The 23441-nt window shown below is 40.6% G+C and overlaps 1 protein-coding gene across 5 annotated transcripts in view; it reads left to right on the top strand.

The window, feature by feature from the left end:
* The first annotated feature begins 1341 nt into the window (after positions 1-1341).
* LOC143040743 (DNA damage-regulated autophagy modulator protein 2) overlaps positions 1342-23441 on the top strand; it is a 33321-nt gene continuing 11221 nt past the window's right edge. Inside the window, exons 1-3 of one of the 5 annotated variants that reach the window (XM_076212166.1) lie at positions 1342-1365; positions 7438-7537; positions 20402-20523. In XM_076212166.1, coding sequence (XP_076068281.1) covers positions 7467-7537; positions 20402-20523 — 193 coding nt within the window. In that variant the 5' untranslated portion in view covers positions 1342-1365; positions 7438-7466. Of the gene's footprint in view, positions 1366-1511; positions 1706-3100; positions 3312-3375; positions 3572-7437; positions 7538-20401; positions 20524-23441 lie in introns of those variants that run through there. The other 4 variants (XM_076212140.1, XM_076212149.1, XM_076212158.1 and 1 more) reach the window with 4 other exon arrangements.

The raw sequence follows: 23441 nt of genomic DNA on the forward strand, positions 1-23441 counted from the left end.
TCCGGCGTCGTCTTGGAGATAGGGGGCGTGGTAGTCGAAGATGGGGAGTGGCACCAAAAAAAAGGATGACTACCACCACATTAACGTATCGGAATTGGACGCGGCCATAAAAGGAGTCAATTTGACGCTGAAATGGGGGCTACGTGAAATTGAAATCAGGGCTGACTCAGCTACAGTGCTGACGGCTGAGAAGAGAGTGCGCACAAAGGGCTGCAGAGGTCCTCGTGAGCGCCGTCTTGGGATCCTGAGGGAGTTAATAGACGAGTTTGGCTTGAGGATGAGAGTGACAGAGGTGCCGTCGGGAATGAACCAAGCAGATGCGCTAACCAGAGTGAAGAAAAGCTGGCTGAAAGTGAAGGAAGAACATGACTAGGATAAGTTTGAAGTGTGCGCTCCAGGGTCCCTCCGCGCGAAAGAGTTGCATGGAACTCACCACCTAGGGGTCGATAGGTTGTTGTTCCTGGCAAGGAAGGTTGACCCGTATATATCGAGGGAAGAAGTCCGGCGGGCGGTGAGAGCGTGCGCCCGATGTCAGTCAATAGATCCCGCGCCTAGGCCGCACTCGGCGGGGGAACTTAGTGTGGGAGAAAACTGGAGGAGGCTGGCGGTTGATTTAACCTACTATCAGTGAGCCAGGTACTTATCAATGGACGATTGCGGCCCGGGACGCTACGCCGTCTGGCGGAAGCTGAAGACGGAGACTGGAGAGGAGATGGCACGGGTGATGAATGAGACATTTTTGAAACGGGGCCCAGAGGATGAAGTCCTGATGGACAACGGCACAGCGTTTCTGTCGGAGGCGCTGAAAGGCATGTTGAACAAGTGGAACACAAGACGCTTCTTCCAGGCAGCTTACCGCCCAAGCGGAAATGGGATAGTAGAACGACACCATCTTACGATTAAATCCATAGCTTAGAAGGCGCGAGTACTACCGACGGAGGCATTTTTTTTTTTTTTTTTCATAACATGTCCCCCAGGTCAGGCCAAGATGACGGCTCGATCCCGCAAAGAGTCGTGTTTAAATACGATTGGCGGCATCCCCATAAGAGGCCGGGACTACTGGCCAATGCTGAAGAAAGGACCCACTTCAGTGTAGGTGGGGGAGGAAGTATGGGGGAGGCCAAAGGATAGGAAGTGCACGTCCCATTGGACGAGAGGGATAGTGACGAAAGTGAATTCGCGGAACTACGTCTCTGTCGAGGGAGTGCCGCGGCATACCTTGGATCTTCGGAGCGTAGTGAGTGAAGGAGAAGACGAGGAGGAAAGTAGCGGAGTGACAGCGTATGAAGGGGCGGTGTCACGGAGACCCCACCGCGACAGGCGTCCTCCATAGTGGCTACAGAACTACGAAGTAGGAGATGAAGAGTAGGTTGATCTCGAGATCAAGGGTGTGTGTGGTGTGAAAGTGGTGTATGTGACGCGGATGGAAACTGGCAGTTGGCACCCCCGGTGTGTGGGGGGGGGGGCTAAAAGACGCGAACGTTGGTAACCCCAGAGGGGGGGGAGGTGCCTGCGCGTCGGCGTGGGTCTGCAGTTCATAGCTAAGCCCACGAGTGTGTGGATGTGTGTGTGCGTGGGGGAACGAGGGAAACCCACAAAGGGGGTGACAGTAGGGAATTAGTGTAAGGATCGCGACGTGTGTACCAGAGGAGGGTTGGACGGACCCGGAAGCAACCCCACGGACGGGATTTTCAGCGGAAAACAAGTAAGTAAAGCACCTTTCCCAACCACAAATACAAAATTATCGCAGCACACAAAAGACAGAAAAAGTGTTATCTCACCGAGATAATGTGTCGTCGATACAGTTACCAAGTCACGGTGAGAGGCAACTCCTACCCGAGTGTGCGCAGCAGAACGCCGAGAACGTTCTGGCGGTTATGTGATATTTGGGTAGAGCATGTGGAATTGGCCTTATACTGTCGACTTTTATTTCTATTTTGCTCATAATAGCTTTATTGTTTCTTATAAATTCCGGACTTTGTAAAAATATGCAACACCAGAATATCTGAGGGTTGTTTATCTTTATAAGGTAGTATTTGGAGTAGTTGATGTTACGCTCATTCTGACCTAACCTAATCTTTTATTTTCCGTTTGATTTGGTTATGTAGGAGCCAGTTCTGAGTTTCTAATTTTAACGTGCTATGTATTCAAAGCTAATCCTTAGAGTTTAAACTTACTACTTAAATATTCATTGAAATATTAGTTCCATTAAATTTGATCAAATTTACAATGTGAGAAATTTATGACATTAGCAGATGTAGGAGGAAATACTGTTCAGCTTATGAGAGAGAAGAAACCACAATAGTTCAACAACTTGTTTCCTCCTCAACGTAACAAGAATAATAAGAGTTCTAATTGAAATATCCATGGTATTTAGATATTATGTCATCCCTGTCTAGCATTGATTTTTTCATTCTTAATTTGGTCTCCTTGTACACATTATACACATTTTTACTGGGATAACTCCTAACTTATCAGCTGTAGATAAGAAAAAGATCTTAGTAAGGGCAAAGCCAAAAATATTATTTGGGAGGAGGAAGGGAACACAAACTCAGAATTGCATATTCTTTCAATTTTCCAAACCCAGAAAAAAATCGGCATGTAATCTCTGAACTAATCTCGAACACGTACAAGTTTCGGAGGGGGGAGGGGTTGCGCTTCCTCCCCCCTGGCTATGCCTTTGGCTTTAAGCTTTTTAAAACTTGAAGATCCTATGTTGAAAAGTGAACCTAAAATTGACACTAGAATCTTATGGTGAATATCATTTCAATTAGGTACTTTAAATAAAATTGAAAGTATATACTTTTAAAGTTGCTATTTAATTCATTCAAAGTTACAGTACACATATAAAAGCTACATCAAAGCTTTTAAAAAGCCTTATACCAAAGGATTATCCTTTGGTATATGCAATTTTGTGAGCCCATGTAGATTATTGCACTTACTGCCAGTCAAAATACGTTTTTACTAATTGTTTTGGTGGTATTTGATTTACTTAGTTTTTAGCAGTTTCATATACAAATTTTAATTGGGTAGCACTGTGATTTTACTGTGAACCTTTATACAATTATCCATATTTTATTTCGTTCTTTTCCAGTTCCCATTTTTTATTACAATCAAAACAAACAGCTGATGTTGATCAAATCGCGTTCCGTTTTATGTCCACAGTTCTCAATGTTATCTAGGCTAATATTCAATTATTATAGATATACACAATTAATCACAAGGACTTCTGTTTAGTTATGAAAATGAAATTACGGTCCAAACTACAAAGTATTGCTTGACGAAGTGATGGTTTCATAATTAAAATTCAGGTAAGTTATAACACGAAAAAGGTAAATCAAGTAATATACAGGATCATGTTTTGAACCAAATTTCGTGGATATTAAAGGAATGGTGTGATCAGTACGTAGTGGTATATATGTAGTGTAATGGTATTCTTAGAAATGTTCATGGACTAAGTAATCGTGAAGTTATCAGCTGATACTGACATCACATCGTAAGTGACCCAGAAATGATAGCAAGGCTGGATATCATTTTCACAGCCAGTGACAGGCAGAAGCTTTACAACGAAGTAAGCATAGCAGTATTGACAACATTTTAACTTTTAATTAGTGACATTGGGTAATTGATGATTATATACTGAAGTTGACAGTGGTACAATGTGGAGAGTTGTTATGGACATTCATGTTGTGATCATTTTTATCATAATTTGACCTTCGTATCTCATGTCTTAATTCCTATATCACATAGACATATGTAAAGAAATAATTATTTGATTATGGCAGTGATTAGGTGAAGTAAAGTATTTCAAATTTGAACAAGTCAAGACTCCAAGAGATAATGTTAAATGTAAGACAAACATTTAGGGTATAAACTTGTAGGGTATAATTATAAGGGTAAATATTTTATAATGAGTGTTTACATTTAAATGAAAACAAATATCACCCACTGTCTTTGGTTTCACTTGTTGTTCGTAGAGATTTAGTCATGTTTGTGTCTGAACCCATTTGAAAATGTACAATTTTCTCACCTTGTTTTTACTTTTGAGTATGAGATTATTTTTCAGTAAAAAAAATATAATAGATGAATTATAACTATTCTGTGGCAAAATACAAATAATTTGATTTGAAGGGTTGAGTGGGGGCTATGATGAAAGGTGAGGTTATGCCTTTAGAGGAAATATAGTTTAACTTTAAAAGAGGCCTTTACGGCCAGTCCAGAGATCATGTGTCAGCCCCTTGAGACGGAAGTGAGATGGTTAACAAGTTTTGGAAAATGGCTATTTTGTTGGATTTAGTTAGGGTAGGTTGGATTAGAATGAATTAGTTTAGGGTATGCAATCTATTACACTAATAACACGTTTTTATGTGGGACGTTATTCGTAGTTTGATCCAGTGGTAGTGGGGCGTTTTGGTATACCCAAGTGGGGCATTTTGACCGAAGGCCAAGTGGGACGTTTTGACAGTGGGACGTTCTGACTGGCGTGCCACTAGGTAATGATGGGCATTTTCATGCCAGGTTTTGTCTGTGTGTGTAAGGCATGAGAAAGTATTTTGCTTTCCCCAGTAAGTGAAAAGGAAAAAATTCAGATTTTCCTTGGGCACCTATGATTGTGCAAGAGATGATAATGATGATTTAGTTTTGCCTACTGGAGACTTGTGACACCACAGTAGAAGCACCAACCCCCAGACCCACTCATAAATTTCTCTTGGAAAGAAAAATAACATTTGTTTTCTATGTTGCTATAGTATGGGTCAATTTCTTTATAATCATGCCATTGGTTAGTAGAGTGAGGAAGAGGTGAGTTACCTGTTGTTGTTGTTGTTGTTGTTGTCGTTCCCTAGACTGTCTGTCCAAGCAGTCCCGTCTCCCCAAGGAATGCCATAGCCGAAACTGGGTTTTCCCACAAATCCTTTATAGAGTGTATGTTGTGTTGTTTGCGTGCATGATTGTGTATAATGCAGTCTTCCATTATGTGTTGTATGGTATGGGGTGAAGTGTTACATCCTGGGCAGCTGTTCACAACGCGGTCATCCAGCCTCTTCTGGTAGCTCAGAAGTGCTGGGTGGTGACCGCACCGCAGTCTGGCCAAGTGGACTCTGTCCTTTCGTGGGAGAGAGGATTCAGAAGGGTGGATATCAGGGGGTCTGGCATGCAGCAGTGTGTTGTCTTTCAGTGTGTTAATGGAGCGGTGAGTGATATGATTATGAATATGTTTCCGGAGGCTGGTATTTGGTGGTTGTGGAGGAAGAGAAGAGAGTATCTGTGCGTGATAAAGGTCTTTGGGTGTTGTTTTAATGTTTCTTGGTGTGTGTGGGTGTTCTGCTATGTAGTGTAGCGGGTGTGATGTGTTTGTGGTGGCTGCGGCAAGTGTTTGTGTGCCTCTCATGTCGAGGTGGTCCTTGACTTTGAGGACTTTTGTTTCATGGTGTAAATGGTCTGTAGGTGTTGTATTTGTGCAGCCTGTAATTGTTTTTAGGGCTTTGTTTTGTATGATTTGAAGGGTGTTGTGGTGTGTCTCACTGAGATTAGGAGCCCATGCAGGACTCGCATAATTCAACACTGAGCGTATGCATTGTTTGTATATTGTTATATTAGTTTCTTTGTTTTGTCCAAATGTTGGCTTGCCTTGTGTGAAGAAAGGGAGAAAAAAATAGTCAAATTCAAAGAGAGATCTTGGACTTGGTCTGGAGAATGAGTGTCAACCTCTCAGGACTACACTTCTAGATATGAGTTGAGGGATTTGATATTTGAGGACAAATGGCAGGGAGATGATTCTGGTGTTCATTTAGCAGGACTATCACAATCCAGGAGGTGCTAAGATGAGAGGGAGGGTGGAGGGATGTGGAGTGTATTCAGGGATGGAATGGGTGGGAATGATTTTATGCCTTTTCCTTTTTGGCTACCTCCCTTGTAAGGGGGAAAAAGCCTTGGTATATGTATGTATATGTATCACAAGCAGGTACCCCTTATTGGTGTTAGCTTGAGATTATATGGGTACAAGTGCACAGTGTAATGTTTAAACAAAGAATAAATATTTTATATACTGAAAACAAACTTTATTTCATTGGAAAAAGATTATTGTTATTATTATTTTTTTATTAATTTATATACTTACTATTGTTTTATATATATATATATATATATATATATATATATATATATATATACATATATATATATATAAAACACACAGATTTTAGATAAATAATTTCAGTGGATGTTATAAGTGTTGCTTCAAGTTTCACAGTCATAGACTGAAAATTCACTGCCCCACAGGAGCTGTCAATGGTCCTGATTCCCTCTCATAGCACTAGGAAGAAACTTTGGACTATGTGTTATGTTAGTATGGGACTTTGTAGTAGTAGTAGGAGGAGGAGGGTCATGGTTACCAGTTATTCTCCACATACAGATCTCTGTATGTGGAGAGGTGGAGGAAATAGAGTTGAAGTTGTCAGAGAGAAAGCTCAGGCACAGTCTGAAGACTTAGTGTCAGCCCCTTGATTTTATGCCTTCAGGTTAAAGTCAGGGTGTTGATGGGTTTTGAATACAGGTGGCAGAAACATGATATCTGTCTTGCTGGACCACCACTTTCAAGCAACCATTGCTGGTCCCAGTTTCAGAAAATTTAGTGCCAGGTCAGTGAACTTAGGGAGTGCACCATGTAAAATACAGTTTATTTGGAATCTTCTTATGCAGTAGGAGATGGGGGGAAATGTTGGTAGTTATTAACCTCTTAATGCTACAGCTGATGTTGCATGGTACCACATAAGAACACAAACACAGCATAAATATTAAGTGAATATTATGTAAAAGCTCATTTAACTAAAGTTAAACGAGTAACAGTAAGAGTGGAATGGGTCAAGGTGGGTGCATACCTTGGCTGGCCACCTGTATAAAGGGGAAGAAGCATGTTGTATATATGTGTGTGTGTATGTATTTATGTATGTATGAAAAATTGACACTATCATAATAGTTAAGTGATAGACATAAGCCATTTTTGCCATTTACATAATTGGTGAATAGAAGGGACTTAGATTTGCAGGATGTAAAATAGAAACAGTTTTGCTAGTCTTATAATGGGACAAACTCCCAAAGAAGTGATCACACAATTTAATGCTTAGATATCAAGATTCTAAATGAGGTCCTAAGTTTTAGTTAGATATTAAAGTGATATGCTGTAGCACCAATTCTTTTATTGCTGTTGTTTGGTGTATTAGTTTTATTTATGTATTCATTCACCTAATTTTATTTGTTTTTACTAATATTGAATTGTAGGGTATGCTGATTTGCTTTTCCATAGTTCAATAGTGAATTTGTAATATCAAATATGCATTTATATTAATTTTTTATTTATTTTTTTATGTAAATTTATCAGTTTTCTGTGTAAATATAAAAAGACTGAATTTTTTGTTTTGTTTTTTATTTTGTTTTCAGAAACTTGAAGAGGCTAAAATTTTGAAAAAATGGGGTCTTCCTACTTGTACTTCCTGCCGCTTACCATCTTTGTTCTCTTTCCTGCCACTTTCATCATCACGTAAGTAAAAGATAAAGCATTGATTGTTTGATTTTGTATCTAGGCACCATACTATGTTACATGCCACAAAACTGCACTCAATGATGAAATACAAAGGAACCAATGATAGTCTTGTAAGACAGAAGTCAGAGTAATCCCCATTTTCAAAACTCATTCACACCCTTGCCTTCATTTGGAAGTGTACAGATGGTACCAGGCCCAAGATCTCTCTTTCCATCACCTTAGACTGTAGTTCCTCCACCTTTTTACACAAAGAGAGCTGACAGCTGGTAACTGCTTCCCTCTTCCTATCAAAAGCCAGTGACAGACATAATCTCACATTAGTACATCACAAAGTGCACTCCAAAGTTTCTTCACAGAGAGATCTTTGGGAGAGCCCAAGGACTGCTGCCACCCACTGAGGGGTTGCAGGTTTCCAGTCAGTGAATTTTGAGATAATAATTATTATAGAATATATGTAAGGTAATAACACTTCATTGAAATCTAATGCCTAGTATTACAGGCATGAAAATGCAAAATTTAGGAATTAAAAGGAATAAAAACATTTGAAATAAGAACCAAAAATGATTATCTTCGTGGAAATAAAACATTATATAGAGTATCAACTGAATTAGTTTTATACAGTCAATATTCTAGGGACTTTTGCAATATCCCTACAGACCAATTGCTCTGAGTTACCACCCCAACTCAGACCCCCACCCCATCACTGACTACAGTGGGAGAAACCACAAGGTCAAAGGTCAAGGTCACAGCACCCCCACTCCCCCCAACACCTGCCCACCCAATTGTCAGAAGCCAGTGATCTGGTACTCATTGTTATTATCCTCATAGAGAAGCGAGGAGGGTGCAACGATGGAAAGCAAATGGGGGGATCAGACAGGGGCTCCCCATCCCTTACCCCTAAGGTGCCCACCTCCCCTCTCCCACCCTACTCCTATTCCTTGTCCCCCCTTTCACCCAACTCCTCCCTGCTCCCCCAAAATCCATCCTCCTCTTCCTCATCCCACGTCTCCTACCCCCTCCCACTCTACGCCATCTCCCCTCCCACCCTCCTCCTACTCCTCTGTTTTACCCTATATTCATTTTTCCTACCCCCATCCCACTGTACTCCTACTCCCCCTCCTTTGTCCCATTCCTACCCTACTCCTCCACTTCCACCCTCCCACCCCACTCCTCCCCTACAACTCCCTCCCACTCCACTCCTCCTCCTCCTCCTCCTCCTCCTCCTCCTCCTCCTCCTTACTCCCACACCTCTCTTACTCACCTCCCATTCCACTCCTTCCCCCATCCACCCAACTCCACCTCCTCTTCCCTACTCCTACCCTCTCCTCCTCCTTCCATCCTACTCATCCCCCTCTCCCCTTACCACTGCTGTTCCTCATCCACCCACCACCCCTCTCCTCCTAATCGGTAGCACCCCACTCCCCCTCCTCCTCCACCCCCATCACAGCAAGAACTAAAACTCTTGCAGTGGAATATCAATGGCCTGGTTGGCAAAATCCATGTACTACAGGCTGCCATGGCCACAAGGGATATGGCTGGAGCCCTCTTGCAGGAGACCAGTTGCCTGGTCAACTCTTGCAGTGGAATATCAATGGCCTGGTTGGCAAAATCCATGTACTACAGGCTGCCATGGCCACAAGGGATATGGCTGGAGCCCTCTGGCAGGAGACCAGTTGCCTGGTCAACTGACCGGTATACCAGATATACTATACAGCCCATAGTGGGGGGTCAATTGGACTTGCTATATTGGTTTGGGCAACAGTTCCATGTGATTCCATACCTGCTGTGCCTTGTGGAGAATGGGTAGAGGCCTTCACTGCCAGAATCACCCTTGCCAGGGGCACCCTTCTCCTATACAACATTATCATCCTCAGTCCTGCAGGGCACACCCTAGCAACACTTCTGGGGGAGATGCCTTGCCTAGACCTCACTATGCTCTCTGTATGCATGGCTCATCATGCTCACTGGATGATGCCTCACAGTTTACTAGGAGCCATTTTGCCCTAGTCACAATTTTAGCCATGGACCTCCTCCCCCTCCACCTCCCCCACCTCGGTGCTGGAGTACAGGGAAAGCCAATTGGACCTTTTTTCAAGAGGAACTAGACCACTGGTACCAGTCCTACATCCCCACACAAAACATAGACGAGCTACATTGAGACAATATCACAGCTGTCAAGGCCACTGCATAACAAGTTGTCTCCAAAATGAAGCCAGGCATAAATCAGTATGCTGACCATTGCTATTACAGTGACATTGTAAAAGAGCTAAATCATCAAGTCCATGTATTCCGTAGCTTCCTGTGATGCCACCCATCCCTTGAGGCATGGGCCCCTGAGTGGATGGTCCTCAATTGCCTTCTATGGTAGAAGGAACCCTTCCATCACAATATGTGTGTCAACCCTTCGTGGATTAGTCAGTAATCAGCTTGCAATTGTAGTGCCTCTGAATCTAGAAAAAGTATTGAGCTAGCAAGTGCTACTGCTATTCTTACATCCTAGTGTACTAAGGGGATCCAAGGGTTGTAGACTGCCTAACAAATAGAATAGCATGACTGCACTTCCAGAGACACCTATCCACATACCACAGGATGGAAAATGGGATCCCGCAGGGGGCCATTCTCAGTCCTACCCTCTTCAATGTGTTCATAGAAAACTTGGCTCTCCTTGATCTCGGAGAGGATGCTTGCCTCCTCTGGTATGTGGACGAGCTTGCATTGGTGGGCACTTGGGGCATCTGCCTCTTTTACAGGGCTCAGAGGGCTCTCATTCACCTCTCCCAGCAATGTGGAAGCCTGGGACTCTTGACAACAAAAACAAGAGCAATGAGTCTGAGGACACAGAAGCAGTGCCCATCTAGGGCAGCACCTTCCCCTAGGTGCCTACCTATCAATACTTGGGCATCTGGACTGATGCCAGGCTCTCCTGTGCTCCAGAAGTCTGGTACCTCTGAGAGCCTACAAAGACAAGATTAAATCTCCTCAGAAGTATGGTGAAACCCCTGCTAGGGGCTGGGCACAAGGTCCTCTGGATGTACCATATCCAGGCAGTACACTCATTGGTGGACTATGCCACCGTGGCTCTCATCTCCCTCCAGCCCAGTTTGTGGGACAAGTTCAAAGTCCTGCAAAAACATGCTCTCTGCACTGTCACTGTGTCCCCAACATGGACCAGTGTGGTGAATCTAAGAAGGTGGGGGTTACCTCCTTTTGTCTTCTCATCCAACTTTTAATCAGTCCAAGGGAGAGTGAAGTAAAAATCTCTCTTCTGAGTGCCCTAGAAGCTGAGGGAGACCCCACTGGTCACTCCTGGAAGACCCATGCAATGAATGGGATCCACACCTTTGAACTCCAGGAATTGGTTTGGTGACATGCTTTAGATGATCCTCATCCAGATTATGCCCCCCCACCCCTGTGGCAAGCCTTGCACCAGCTTTCAACTTTTCCACTTCAATGGAAGGAAGGCTGAGTACAATCCGGCACAACAGTGACCCATGGTCCTTGAAGCCATAAGGTCCATCACCCTCCCCTTCAGTGGGCCTGTTGTACTACATGGACAGCTCTGTGGATCCCCTTGTGGGAAGGTGTGGCACAGCTTTTATAACTGCTGATGGGATGACTGTGCTATGGGGAGTGAGTGACGGAAGCCCTACTCTTCAGACAGAGCTTGCTGCCATCTCCAAGGCCCCAGACCATGCTCTCTCTCTGCTGGGCAGGGGGTAGTTGTGTTCCACACATACTCAAGAGAGCGCTATTGACGTCTTCTGGTCTGTGAAGACTTCAGATGACATCTACTTAATGATGTTAATCCAGCAATCACTGCACCTGTTGGACCAGCATGGAAGGTCTGCATCATTCTACTGGATCTCCAGTCACATCTGGATTCCAGGGAACACTATTGCAGATGATGCCATCAAGGCAGTGGTGAGGTTCAGCACAATCACACTGCCCCTGGAACCCATGATCACACAGATCAAGGGCATTACCATCAAGAAGGTAATCCACCTTTATCCGGATAGAAGGGTGGACTCTATTGTCCACAGGATCTGCCTAGGATATTGCCATGGCTATTCTTGCCTAGGGATCAGTCCACCACACACTATGGCAAGGGTGGCATGGCACCTTGCTGTCACCACTTCTGAAGCAACCCTCAGCTTCTTGGGGGCACACCCTCCCTCTGGTGCCACCAGCAGTTAAGGGATACTCCCACTAATTACAGCGGCATCACGTTAACCTCTTCCATACAATGATGCCTACGTAGGTATCATGAGGTGCAAGTGGGTATACGAGGATGCTGGCTTTGGTGTCCCGATTATATTTATCTTGCAGTTGTAGCTGAGTTACCTTTGAATTCTGTGAACTGGATTGATTGCGTTTTCTGTGTTTATTATTACTCAAAGTGAAAGAGAACTAATAAATCAGCAGTGACTTTATATTTTATAACCTGAGTACTATGATTCATCATTGTACATTAGGAATCCGGTGCTGCACATGAGAATTTGACTCGTATTGAAGAGGTTAACAGTGACCTCACGTGAGCAACAAACCATGTATATGAGCTGTTCCAGACCACCTGCAAGATTGAGGTTTGAGTGGGTACTGGCCCCACAAGCCAAAAAAAGATAAATAGATAAATAAATAAAATAAATAGATACATACATATACTAATGGTTATTCCCCCCCTTACAAGGGAGGTAGCCAAAAAACAAAGGCATAAAATCCACTCCCACTCATTCCATCCCCACATACTCCACTTCCATTCACCTCTATCCCTCCTTCTTATCTTGGCTCCTTCTGGATGATAGGTCATCCCTGTATCTCACCCACTGCCCTGTGTCAGCAATGCAGTAAGACACGGCACATCCACAGCAAGGTTGTTTCATTTATTTAGCAACCCCCTCTCTGCCCCCTCATGCAGAAGAAAAGAGGACGGGAGAAATCCTTTCAGGTTGCATCAAAATATCATTCACACATACTCCCTCATACCCCCATCCCCACCCACCCCCATGTATCACAGCATCATCCATACACAACCGTTCTTCATTCACCCCAATCTTCTGTCTTCTCCCTTCCCTCCTCAACAGACATTCCCCTCTTTCCCAATGCCCCTTTTACCCCATCCATCCATCTCATCCTTGGTTGCCCCCCCCCCCCCATCTTCATTCCTTCCACCTCTGTCTTCTACACCTCTTTTACTAATCTTTTTTCACTCATTCTTTCCATGTAAAATAAATAGATAAAACAAAAAATCCAGAGCCATGCAGTAGTCTCATGTTTGGATACTAAGGATGGAGTCAGAGGTGTGAAATGAACTTTAACATCAAGAAATGTAGTATAATGGAATTTGGAAAAGGCAAAAATAGAATATCGGGTCAATATAAAACAAGGAAGTAAAAAAAGTCGACTCAGAAAGGGACCTGGGAGTGATTATCTCAAGTGACTTGATACCTGATAAACATGTCAGTAATTTAGTTGGAGAGACTTTTAACTTATTAAGGTCAATCAAAGTGGCCTTCAACTACATGAATGAAGAAATCATAAAGAAAATAGTGGTTGCACTAATAAGACCTAAATTAGAGTATGCTGCAACACTATGGGCACCTAGCACAAAAAAAGAAATTAAGAAAATTAGAAAGAATTCAAAGAGCAGCAACAAAAATGGCACCTACACTATCAAATTTGACATACGAACAAAGACTGGAGAAATTACATCTACCAACACTGGAACAGAGAAGAGAAAGAGGTGATTTGTAGACCATTTACAGAATTATGAAAGGGATGGAAATTCTTGATAGAGACGACTTATTAAAATGGGACAAGAGAAACAAGAGGACATGAAAAGAAGCTAAAGAAGGACAGTTACAGAAGAGATTTGAAAAATAATAGCTTCCCACATAGAGTGATTGATGTCTGGAACAAACTAAACTGAGAAAAAGTGAGTGCCAAAACTATACAAGATTTTAAAAATAAAGTGGATGCGGAGAGATACGAAAACGGGTCACTACGAGCATAGCTCTCGTCCCGTAAAATACAAATAGGTAAATACTAATCTCCACTCAGAAAATACTTCTGATTACTTCTTATGTCTGCCATCTCTCCATTTTACTAGCCTCTTTAAATTTCTCTTTTACCACCTCTACCACTTCACTCCTACAATCATATCACCTTTCTCTGCTCCCCAGTGTGTGTAGTCTCAGTTATTCCAGTCTCTCCTCATGTATTTACTTAATTGTATACAGGAAAGGAGCAACACTTGTTGGGTCCTGTCACCAATTCTCCATTATTTTTATCATATCTAGCCTTAAATTCATGTACAGTTCCAACTTAATATATAACCTTCATTCCCAATTATCATATTTAGATTTGAACTCTTGTATCATTTGAGCTTGGACTATATCACCTACTACGTTATTCCAAGTATTTATGCATCTAAATAGAAAACTGTATTTCTTCACATCCTGTAGACATGTGGTCTTTCTTAATTTGTTCCCATGACATCATAGAGTCCTTCTATCTTTAATCAGATCTCCTCTGTCAGTTCAATCTATCCTCTTTATACAAACGCTCATCAACTTACGTTTTAGTTACATTCCGAACGGCCGAACGTAAGTTGAAAATGAACGCAAGTTGTTACTGTACTATACATCTGTAAATTCTATTACCGTATCTTATAAAACACCCCTAAATCATTAATTATACACATAACATTATAAAATTATAACATTAATTTCAAATAAATTAAATTCAAGCAACATAAATTGAGATGGTGGAGGAGGAGGCAAGGCACGTTCAGTCTGTCGTTTGTGCCATGTAAACAATGGACGTAGCGTCATGCGTAAGTATCATTTGAACTACGGAGAGCCTGCTAAACTAAAAGATTCACTCAAAAAAAAAAAATTACAATTTTTTTTTTAGTCAGTTGAAACGTAAAATCGAAAAAACGTAAAACGAATGAACGTAAGTAGAGGAGCGTCTGTATATATATATATATATATATATATATATATATATATATACATATATATATATATATATATATATATATATACCAAAGGCTTTACCCCTTACCAGGGAGGTAGCCAAGTCAAAAGGCATATATCCACTCCCACCCATATCATTCCCACCTGTTTTACTCCAATCCACCACCCTCCCCTCCCTTTCACCTTAGCTCCTCATAGATGGCAAGTTGTTCCTGTATCCCACCCAGTGCCCTGGGTCAGAAGCAATGCAGCAAGACACAGCACATCCACAACAAGGCCGTTTCACTTAATTGGTGATCCCCCTTCTCTGTCCCCTCATGCAGAAAAAGAGATGAGGTGAAATCCCTTTGGGCTGTGTCAAAATATTCACATATGACCACTTCCTAATCCCCCCACTAACCCCATCCCCTCCTTTCCTTGCATCATATATATATACATATATATATATGTATACATATATATGTACATGTATTTATTTATATATATCTAGACTTTGCAAAAGCTTTTGATACCGTCCCACACGAAAGACTAATTACTATATTAGCTCCACATGGAATAAGTGGTAGCCTATTAAGTTGGACTAGTAATTGGTTGAATGATCGAAAACAGAGTTTTAAATGGAAAAACTTCTAGATGGAAAAATGTTACAAGTGGAGTTCCTCAGGGTTCCATTCTTGGGCCACTTCTATTCATAGTATGTATAAATGATATAGACCATGGACTAAAATGTACTGTTTCCAAATTTGCTGATGATACAAAACTGTGCGGAATGGCAAATGATCACTTTGATCAATTAGATATTCAAGAAGATTTAGATAAATTACAGCAATGGTCTGAAAAGTGGCAAATGAAATTTAACACAAGTAAATGCAAGGTAATGCACATAGGTAAAAATAACAGTAAGTACGATTACAAGTTATTTGAAAATTCGTTAACAAAAGTGGATAGTGAAAAAGATCTTGGCGTAATTATCAGTAACGATCTCAAATCATCCAAGCAGTGTATTTCAGCCTCTGAGAAAGCAAATAAGATTCTAGGATTGATTGCGCGATCTTTTGATTTCAAAAGTCCATCACTCATTAACAAGCTATATAAATCATTAGTTCGTCCACATTTAGAATATGCTGTTTCTGAATGGTCACCAAATCTCATTAAAAACATTGACAGACTGGAAAAAGTACAACGGCGAACCACAAAACTGATTCCAAATATCAAAAATAAATCATACGAAAATCGACTAAAACATATGAATCTGTTTTCCCTAAAAAAGCGTAGACTCAGAGGTGACTTGATACAGGTCTTTAAAATTCTAAAGGGAATTGACAACATCAATAGTGACAAAATTTTCACATTGAATGAGAATCAGACAAGAAACAATGGTCTCAAACTGTCCGGAAATAGATTAAATTTGGAAGTAGGTAGAAACAACTTCGCCAACCGTGTAGTTAATGAATGGAATAAACTTCCTGCACAGGTAGTGCAATGTAGTTCAGTTCGAAGCTTTAAGAATCATTAAGATAAACACCTAAGCAAGATGCTGTAATGATTATAATTTATTTCATATGATTTCTTTTTGTTTTATCGTTTGTCTGTTTTGATTTTAATTTATTATTAGTTATATGTCAATTCATTATTATTTACTATTTACCTGTTTGTTTATTATCTAACTATACCTATGCATTTATTTATGTATTTTATTTGTTATTTACATTATTATAGTTTTTATTTATTATGATTTTTTTTCGCATCCGACCTAGATATGGACCAAAAGGTCTCCTGTCGGCATGCTCCACCTTTGTAATCCTTTGTAATCATAGTATCATCTATACACAGCCAGTCTCCAGTCAATCCTGTTTCCTGCCTTCTTCCTTGCTCAACAGACATTCCCCTCTTGTTACAGCTTTTTCAATTACAGACATGACACACACTCTGAGCACATATAAGCCAACAGGGAAGGAACTGGGAGAGGTTATCGGGGAGGGGTGGGTGGTAGGTGGAGGGGGAGGAGGGGGACGGGTGGGACTTGGTGGAGACAAAGGAGGACATTTCGGACAGTTTGTTGGAGTGGACTAAGGGGGACATTTCATACATTTATTTAATGCGGGTAACAGATGGATGATAGGAGGGGCGATGTTAAACATGCCTCTGTTCTGCTCAATGGTTTTGAAGCTTTGAATGGCGGCCGCTTCGAGGCATTTTCTCCTCATCCTGTCTGGTTCACTAAACAGAAGTTCTGTGTTATCCCAATCCATCAGGTGGTCGTTGGTGTTCCGGTGGATAACACAGGCGTTGGTGGTGATGTTGTTCCGGGAATCGTAGCGATGCTCCCGGATCCGGGTCTTCAGGTCACGGGAGGTCTCGCCGATGTATACTTTATCACATCCAGCACAGGGTATGCGGTAGACACCAGCATTTTTTCCCCACATCTCGTCCTGGCTGTCACTCCTTCTTGAGAGCTCTTTGATAGTTCTGCTGGACTGGCCCACTACCTGAATGTTGCAACGCCCAAGTGTCCGGGTGAGGGTGGCGGTGACGCTGCTGGCTGGAAGGATAAGCCTCCTAGCTGGATCTTTTGTTGGTTCCCGCCCTTCCATTATTTTGAGTGCCTTTTTCTTACACTGGTGGATGATGCACTCTAGATATTTTAATTTATGAAAAACCTCCTTTATGTGCCTAAACTCGTCCTCTAAGAATTCAGGGCTACATATTCTGAGAGCTCTGAGGTAGAACCCTATGACTACACCTTTTTTAATACTGAGGTCATGGTGGGATAGGAAGTGAGTCAAATCGTCCTTATTGGTTGGTTTCCTGTAGACTGTAAATTTTAAAAAATTATCATGTTTGATAATAAGGGTATCCAAAAATGATAATTTTTTTAAATTTACAGTCTACAGGAAACCAACCAATAAGGACGATTTGACTCACTTCCTATCCCACCATGACCTCAGTATTAAAAAAGGTGTAGTCATAGGGTTCTACCTCAGAGCTCTCAGAATATGTAGCCCTGAATTCTTAGAGGACAAGTTTAGGCACATAAAGGAGGTTTTTCATAAATTAAAATATCTAGAGTGCATCATCCACCAGTGTAAGAAAAAGGCACTCAAAATAATGGAAGCAGCGTCACCGCCACCCTCACCCAGACACTTGGGCGTTGCAACATTCAGGTAGTGGGCCAGTCCAGCAGAACTATCAAAGAGCTCTCAAGAAGGAGTGACAGCCTGGACGAGATGTGGGGAAAAAACGCTGGTGTCTACCGCATACCCTGTGCTGGATGTGATAAAGTATACATCGGCGAGACCTCCCGTGACCTGAAGACCCGGATCCGGGAGCATCGCTACGATTCCCGGAACAACATCACCACCAACGCCTGTGTTATCCACCGGAACACCAACGACCGCCTGATGCATTGGGATAACACAGAACTTCTGTTTAGTGAACCAGACAGGATGAGGAGAAAATGCCTCGAAGCGGCCGCCATTCAAAGCTTCAAAACCATTGAGCAGAACAGAGGCATGTTTAACATCGCCCCTCCTATCATCCATCTGTTACCCGCATTAAATAAATGTATGAAATGTCCCCCTTAGTCCACTCCAACAAACTGTCCGAAATGTCCTCCTTTGTCTCCACCAAGTCCCACCCGTCCCCCTCCTCCCCCTCCACCTACCACCCACCCCTCCCTGATAACCTCTCCCAGTTCCTTCCCTGTTGGCTTATATGTGCTCAGAGTGTGTGTCATGTCTGTACTTGAAAAAGCTGTAACAAGCGAAACGTAGTACCAAGAAAGGTTTCGATCTCACAAGGTGTTTATTCTCACAGTCTTGTCGGCTTTTGCCATTGTGATTCATTCCCCTCTTACTCAGTGCCCCTTTCATCCCATCCATCCATCTCATCCTCAGTCATCCCCACAAGTTCACTCTACCTCTGCCTCCCACACCTCTTTTACTAATCTCTCTTTATTCGTTCTTTCCATGTGTCCAAACCATCCCAACTATCCCCTTTAGTGGAATACTGTAATCATATCACCTCTTTTCTTTTTATCTTTCAGAGTTGGCAAGCCTTGTGCTTTTAGTCTTTCCTTGTATGGTGTATCTGCCAGGATTGGGACCAGTTTGATTGCTGCCCTTTGCATTCTCTTGCTCTTGTTTATGCCCTTCACTTTATGTAGGGACCAAACTACTGATGCATATTTCAGTCTTGGACATATCAGGGTTTTGATGAGTTTTTTCATCATCTCGTCATCCATATAATGAAACGCTACTTTGATCTTCTGCAGTAGTTCATACACCTCTGTTGATATGTCTGTCAGGTGACAGGTTTTTGGTATTGAATTTCATTTCCCATTCTTGGCTCCATGCAAAAATAATGTCTAGATCTTTCTGCAATAGTCTACTGTTCTCTGTTTTTCACTCTTATGATTTTTGCATGTTGGCATAGCTTGTTGTTCATATCATTAACATAGACATAGACAAGAAACATTGTTGGTGCAAGCTCTGAACCTTGTGGAACTCTGCTCATTACTGTTCTTCATCTTGACATTTTGTCCTTTACTTGTCCTTATGTATCTTTCCTTCAAAAAATCTTTCATCTATTCAGGTAGTTTGCATCTCAGTCCTCTTGCCAGGCTGGGGATCATTGTGGTTGCTGCCTGTTGTATTATATATATATATATATGTATGTCTATGTATATATGTATATATATATATATATATATTTTTTTTTCCTTACCTTTTTTTTTTTTTTTTTTTTTTTTTTTTTTTTTTTTTTCTTCCTTTTTTTTTTCATTTTTTTTTTTTTTTTTTTTTTTCATTATGTCGTGACGATACAACTGCCTCATTTTCCAATCTTGGTTGGAATAGGTTTTCAGTTATTCTTTCATTATCAAAGAAACATCTAATAGCAAAATGACCTTCACCTACACTTTAAAGACCTTACATTGAAAATCAACAAGAAAATAAACACTAAGATCAGTCACAAACCTGGGCTTAGGACTGCAAAGAGGAACTGTAATCACAGTCTTATAAACGATTCTTGAGAACCACACTCAGGTACTCTTCCATAATGTGACTCCTGGTATTCTAGAAAACATAGATTCCTTATAATTTTACAAAATAAAGCATTGAGAATAATTATGGGATACACCAAAACCACCCCAATAGAACACAAACACAGAAATCAAAATCCTACTCATAAAACGTTACATGAAAATAATAGGTACACTGTTCTGTGCAAGAGTTCAACCCTACTTGCCCATTTCATTAAATCATACAAGCACAATCAACTAAAAAATTCACCAGAAGCTTATTGGTTAAACATCTATACCTACCACCTGCACCACACTATACATCCACACAAAAACACATTGATACTCAGATCACAAAACAAATGCTGTATACTTCCTTTCCTTCTTTTCCACTTTGATATCTCTTAACACAGCAGTCTTAGTATCTCCCTTCTCTATAAAGTTTTGCCTTAGTCAATACTGATTGGAAACTTCTGTTAATTATTTGAGTTTGTGATTTTGTCATTATAGACCTCTCATACTTTTAGTAAAATAATTCCTCCTCAATGTCTTATTCACTTTCAAATATTTATTTCTAACCTAGCTACTAATTGTGTTAGCATATGCCACTTTTTATTTATTTATTTATTATTTTTTCAACCTTTTCTCATTTTCTTTTCACATTTTTTTTTTCTTCTTCTTTTCTTTCTAAAACTGCATGCACAATTCCTATTATGAGTTTTGTGGTTGGCAAATTGTATCGTGAGCTACCTAGATTTATTTGTGTATAGTTGTAACTAATTCCTGTTGTAGATATTATAACAAGGGTCTTTGATACATATAGGCATGAATCAGTGTTTTATATGTATATTATCTGAATTCCAGGTACACCATATCAGTGTTGCTGCATCACACAGAGCCTGAGTTTCCATATATAAGTGATACGGGCACCTACTCTCCTGAAAGCTGTATTTTTGGACAGGCCCTCAATTTTGGCGCCTTTGTCAGTATGTAACTTTTGCTTTTCCACACCATTGTGGATTTTGTTATGTATGTGTGCTTATGCATGTGGGTATATATATGGTGCCCCAATACTCATTCCTCTCCAGTCTGAATTTTTATCTCTCACCACTATTCTCATATATCTGTCAGTTAAAAAGTCTTTTACACCATTTCAAAGTTTTCCCTTTGTTGCTTCCTACATTTTCCAGCTTCCATATTAGTCTTTTGTGTGGCACTTTGTCAAATGCCCTTTTCAAATCTAGGTATACAATGTCTGCCCATCCTGCCTTATGCAACATAACCACTCTCAAGTAGAAACTTAGCTTGTCAATCATGCAAAATTTACCTTCTATATTCAGTTTGTTTGGCAGTCAGTATTCCTTTCCTTTGTCCTTTTTTTTTTTCACACACATTTTGGCTATTGTTTTGGTCAAGGACACTGGTCTAAAATTTAGTGGTATCTCCTTGTTTTCTTCCATGAATATTGGTACCACATTCATAGATTTCCAATCCAATGACACCTTCCCTTCTTCCAGTGAACATGCTTTCAATTATGAACATAAGAATGAAGGAGACTGCAAGAGACCACAGGGCCTACACTAGGTAGTTCTATGTCCATTTCTTTATCCAATAATTGCTATCTATGTTCCTTCAAAATCCAATTTGAGATCCTGCCAGGCCCTACAGCATCACTTGCTTCCAAATCCTTGATTAATTTCAAACATTTCACTTACTTCCATTGTTATGATGTTTATAGTATCTTCCATTTCTTCACCATTTTCTCCCTCATACTTGTCAATCATATTGAATACTGATAGGAAGCTCACATTCATTATTTTGGCTTGCATTCTTATATCTTCAAATACAGTGACTTAAACTTCCAACTTGAATCCTTCAGTATGTTTCAGCTTGTCATTTACAAATTTCTTTATTTACCTAATTGTAGTATACAGGAAAGTAGTAATTGTTGGGTCCAGTCCCCTGCTCTCCAATTATCATACCTAGTGTGTGTGTGTTTTCCTAATTGTAGTGCGTATACAGGAAAGGAGCAACATTCATTGGGTCTTATCTCCTAATCTCCCATTTATCATACCCAGCCTCAAGTTCATGTACAGTTCCAACTTATACTGTATCCTTAATTTCCACTCATATTTAGATTTGAACTCATGTATTGTTCTAGCTTGGGCCATATCACATTCCATATGGAAAACTGTATTTCTTCAGTCCTTTAGATGTGGTGTTTATTTCTTCCCATGACCTCTTAAAGAGTTCCCATCCTAAATCAAGAGATCTCTTGTGTCAGTGCAATCTATCCCCTTTAGTGACCTGAATATTGTAATCATATCACCTCTTTCTCTTCAATCTTTCAAAGTTAGCAAACCTAATGTTTTTAGTCTTTCTTCACATGGCTGCCAGGCTGGGGACCAGTTTGGTTGCTGCCCTTTGTATTCTCTCGATCTTGTGTGTACGTGTATTTACCTTATTGTAGTATACAAGAAAAGAGCAGTGCTCATCGAGTTCCGTCCTCTATTTTCTAATTTATCATACCTAGCCTCAAAATTGTATGTGTATGTGTGCATTTACCTAATTGTAGCATACAGGAAAGGAGCAATGCTCATTGGGTCCTATCTCCTATTCTCTAATTTTCTAACATACCCAAACTCAAATTCATGTACAGTTCTAACTTAATCTAAATCTTTGATTTCCAGTTATCATATTTAGATTTGAACTCGTGTATTGCTTTAGCTTGGGCTATATCACCTGAGCTATTCCACATATTTATACATCTATATGGAAAATTTTATTTCTTCACATCCATTCACATGTGTGTGTATTTTATTTTACCTAGTTATATTACAGTATATAGGAAGGGGAGCTATGCTCATGGTGATCCGTCTTTGTATCTCGCAATATCTAGTTTGTTCTTAAATTCCTGTATGGTATTTGCACACACTATTGTTTCATCCAATTTGTTCCAGATATCCACCATTCTGTGTGGAAAAATTTTTTTTTTTTTTTTTTTTTTTTTTTTTTTCTCCTCTCTCTCTCCAAATCTCTTCTATAACTATCCTTTTTGAGTTTTTATTCATGTCCCTTTGTTTTTCTTCCATCCCACCTTGATAAGTCTTCTCTGTCAGGACTTCCATGCCTTTCATGATTCTGTAAATGGCCAGTATATCACCTTTTTCTCTTCTTTGTTCCAGGGTTGGTAGTTCCAGTTTAGACAATCTTTGCTCTTATGTCACTTTTGAAAGTGTTGGTGCCATCTTTGTCATTGCTCTTTGGATTCTTTCTATTTTCCTTATTTTCTTTTTGTACTGGGTGTCCATAGTGTCACAGTGTACTCCAATCTTGGGCTTATCAGTGTGACTAGAATTTTCTTTACCATTACCTCATCCAAGTAATTAAAAGCCACCTTTATTGATCTTAGTAAGTTGTAGGTTTCTCCAACCATTTTGTTTATCTGCTTGTCTGGGGACCTGTCTTTGGTGATGATTACTCCTAGATCATTTTCGGAACCAACTTTCTTTACTTCCTTTGCACCAATTTTATATTGTCCTGATATTCTTTTTTTACTTTTTCCAAATTCCATTATACTACATTTCTTCATGTTTAAGTTCACTTCCCACTTCTGACTCCATTCCCAGACCTTGTCCAGGTCTCTCTGTAGCGATTCACAATCCTTTTCCATACTCTCTTTAGTAGTTTTGCATTGTCTGCAAAGAAGTTCATGTAATATTCTACACCTTCATCCATGTCATTTACACATATAGCAAACATTATCAGAGCCCGTACTGAACCCTGTGGGACTCCACATGTCATTTCTTCCCAATTAGTGTTTTTATCTCTGAGCACCACTTTCATTTTTCTCCCATGCAAGAAATCTTCCATCCATTTCAATAGTTTTCTGTGTATACCTCCT

Source organism: Oratosquilla oratoria, chromosome 2 (genome assembly GCF_046742065.1).
Source record: "Oratosquilla oratoria isolate Oo_2021 chromosome 2, ASM4674206v1, whole genome shotgun sequence".
Taxonomy (NCBI): Eukaryota; Metazoa; Arthropoda; class Malacostraca; order Stomatopoda; family Squillidae; genus Oratosquilla; species Oratosquilla oratoria.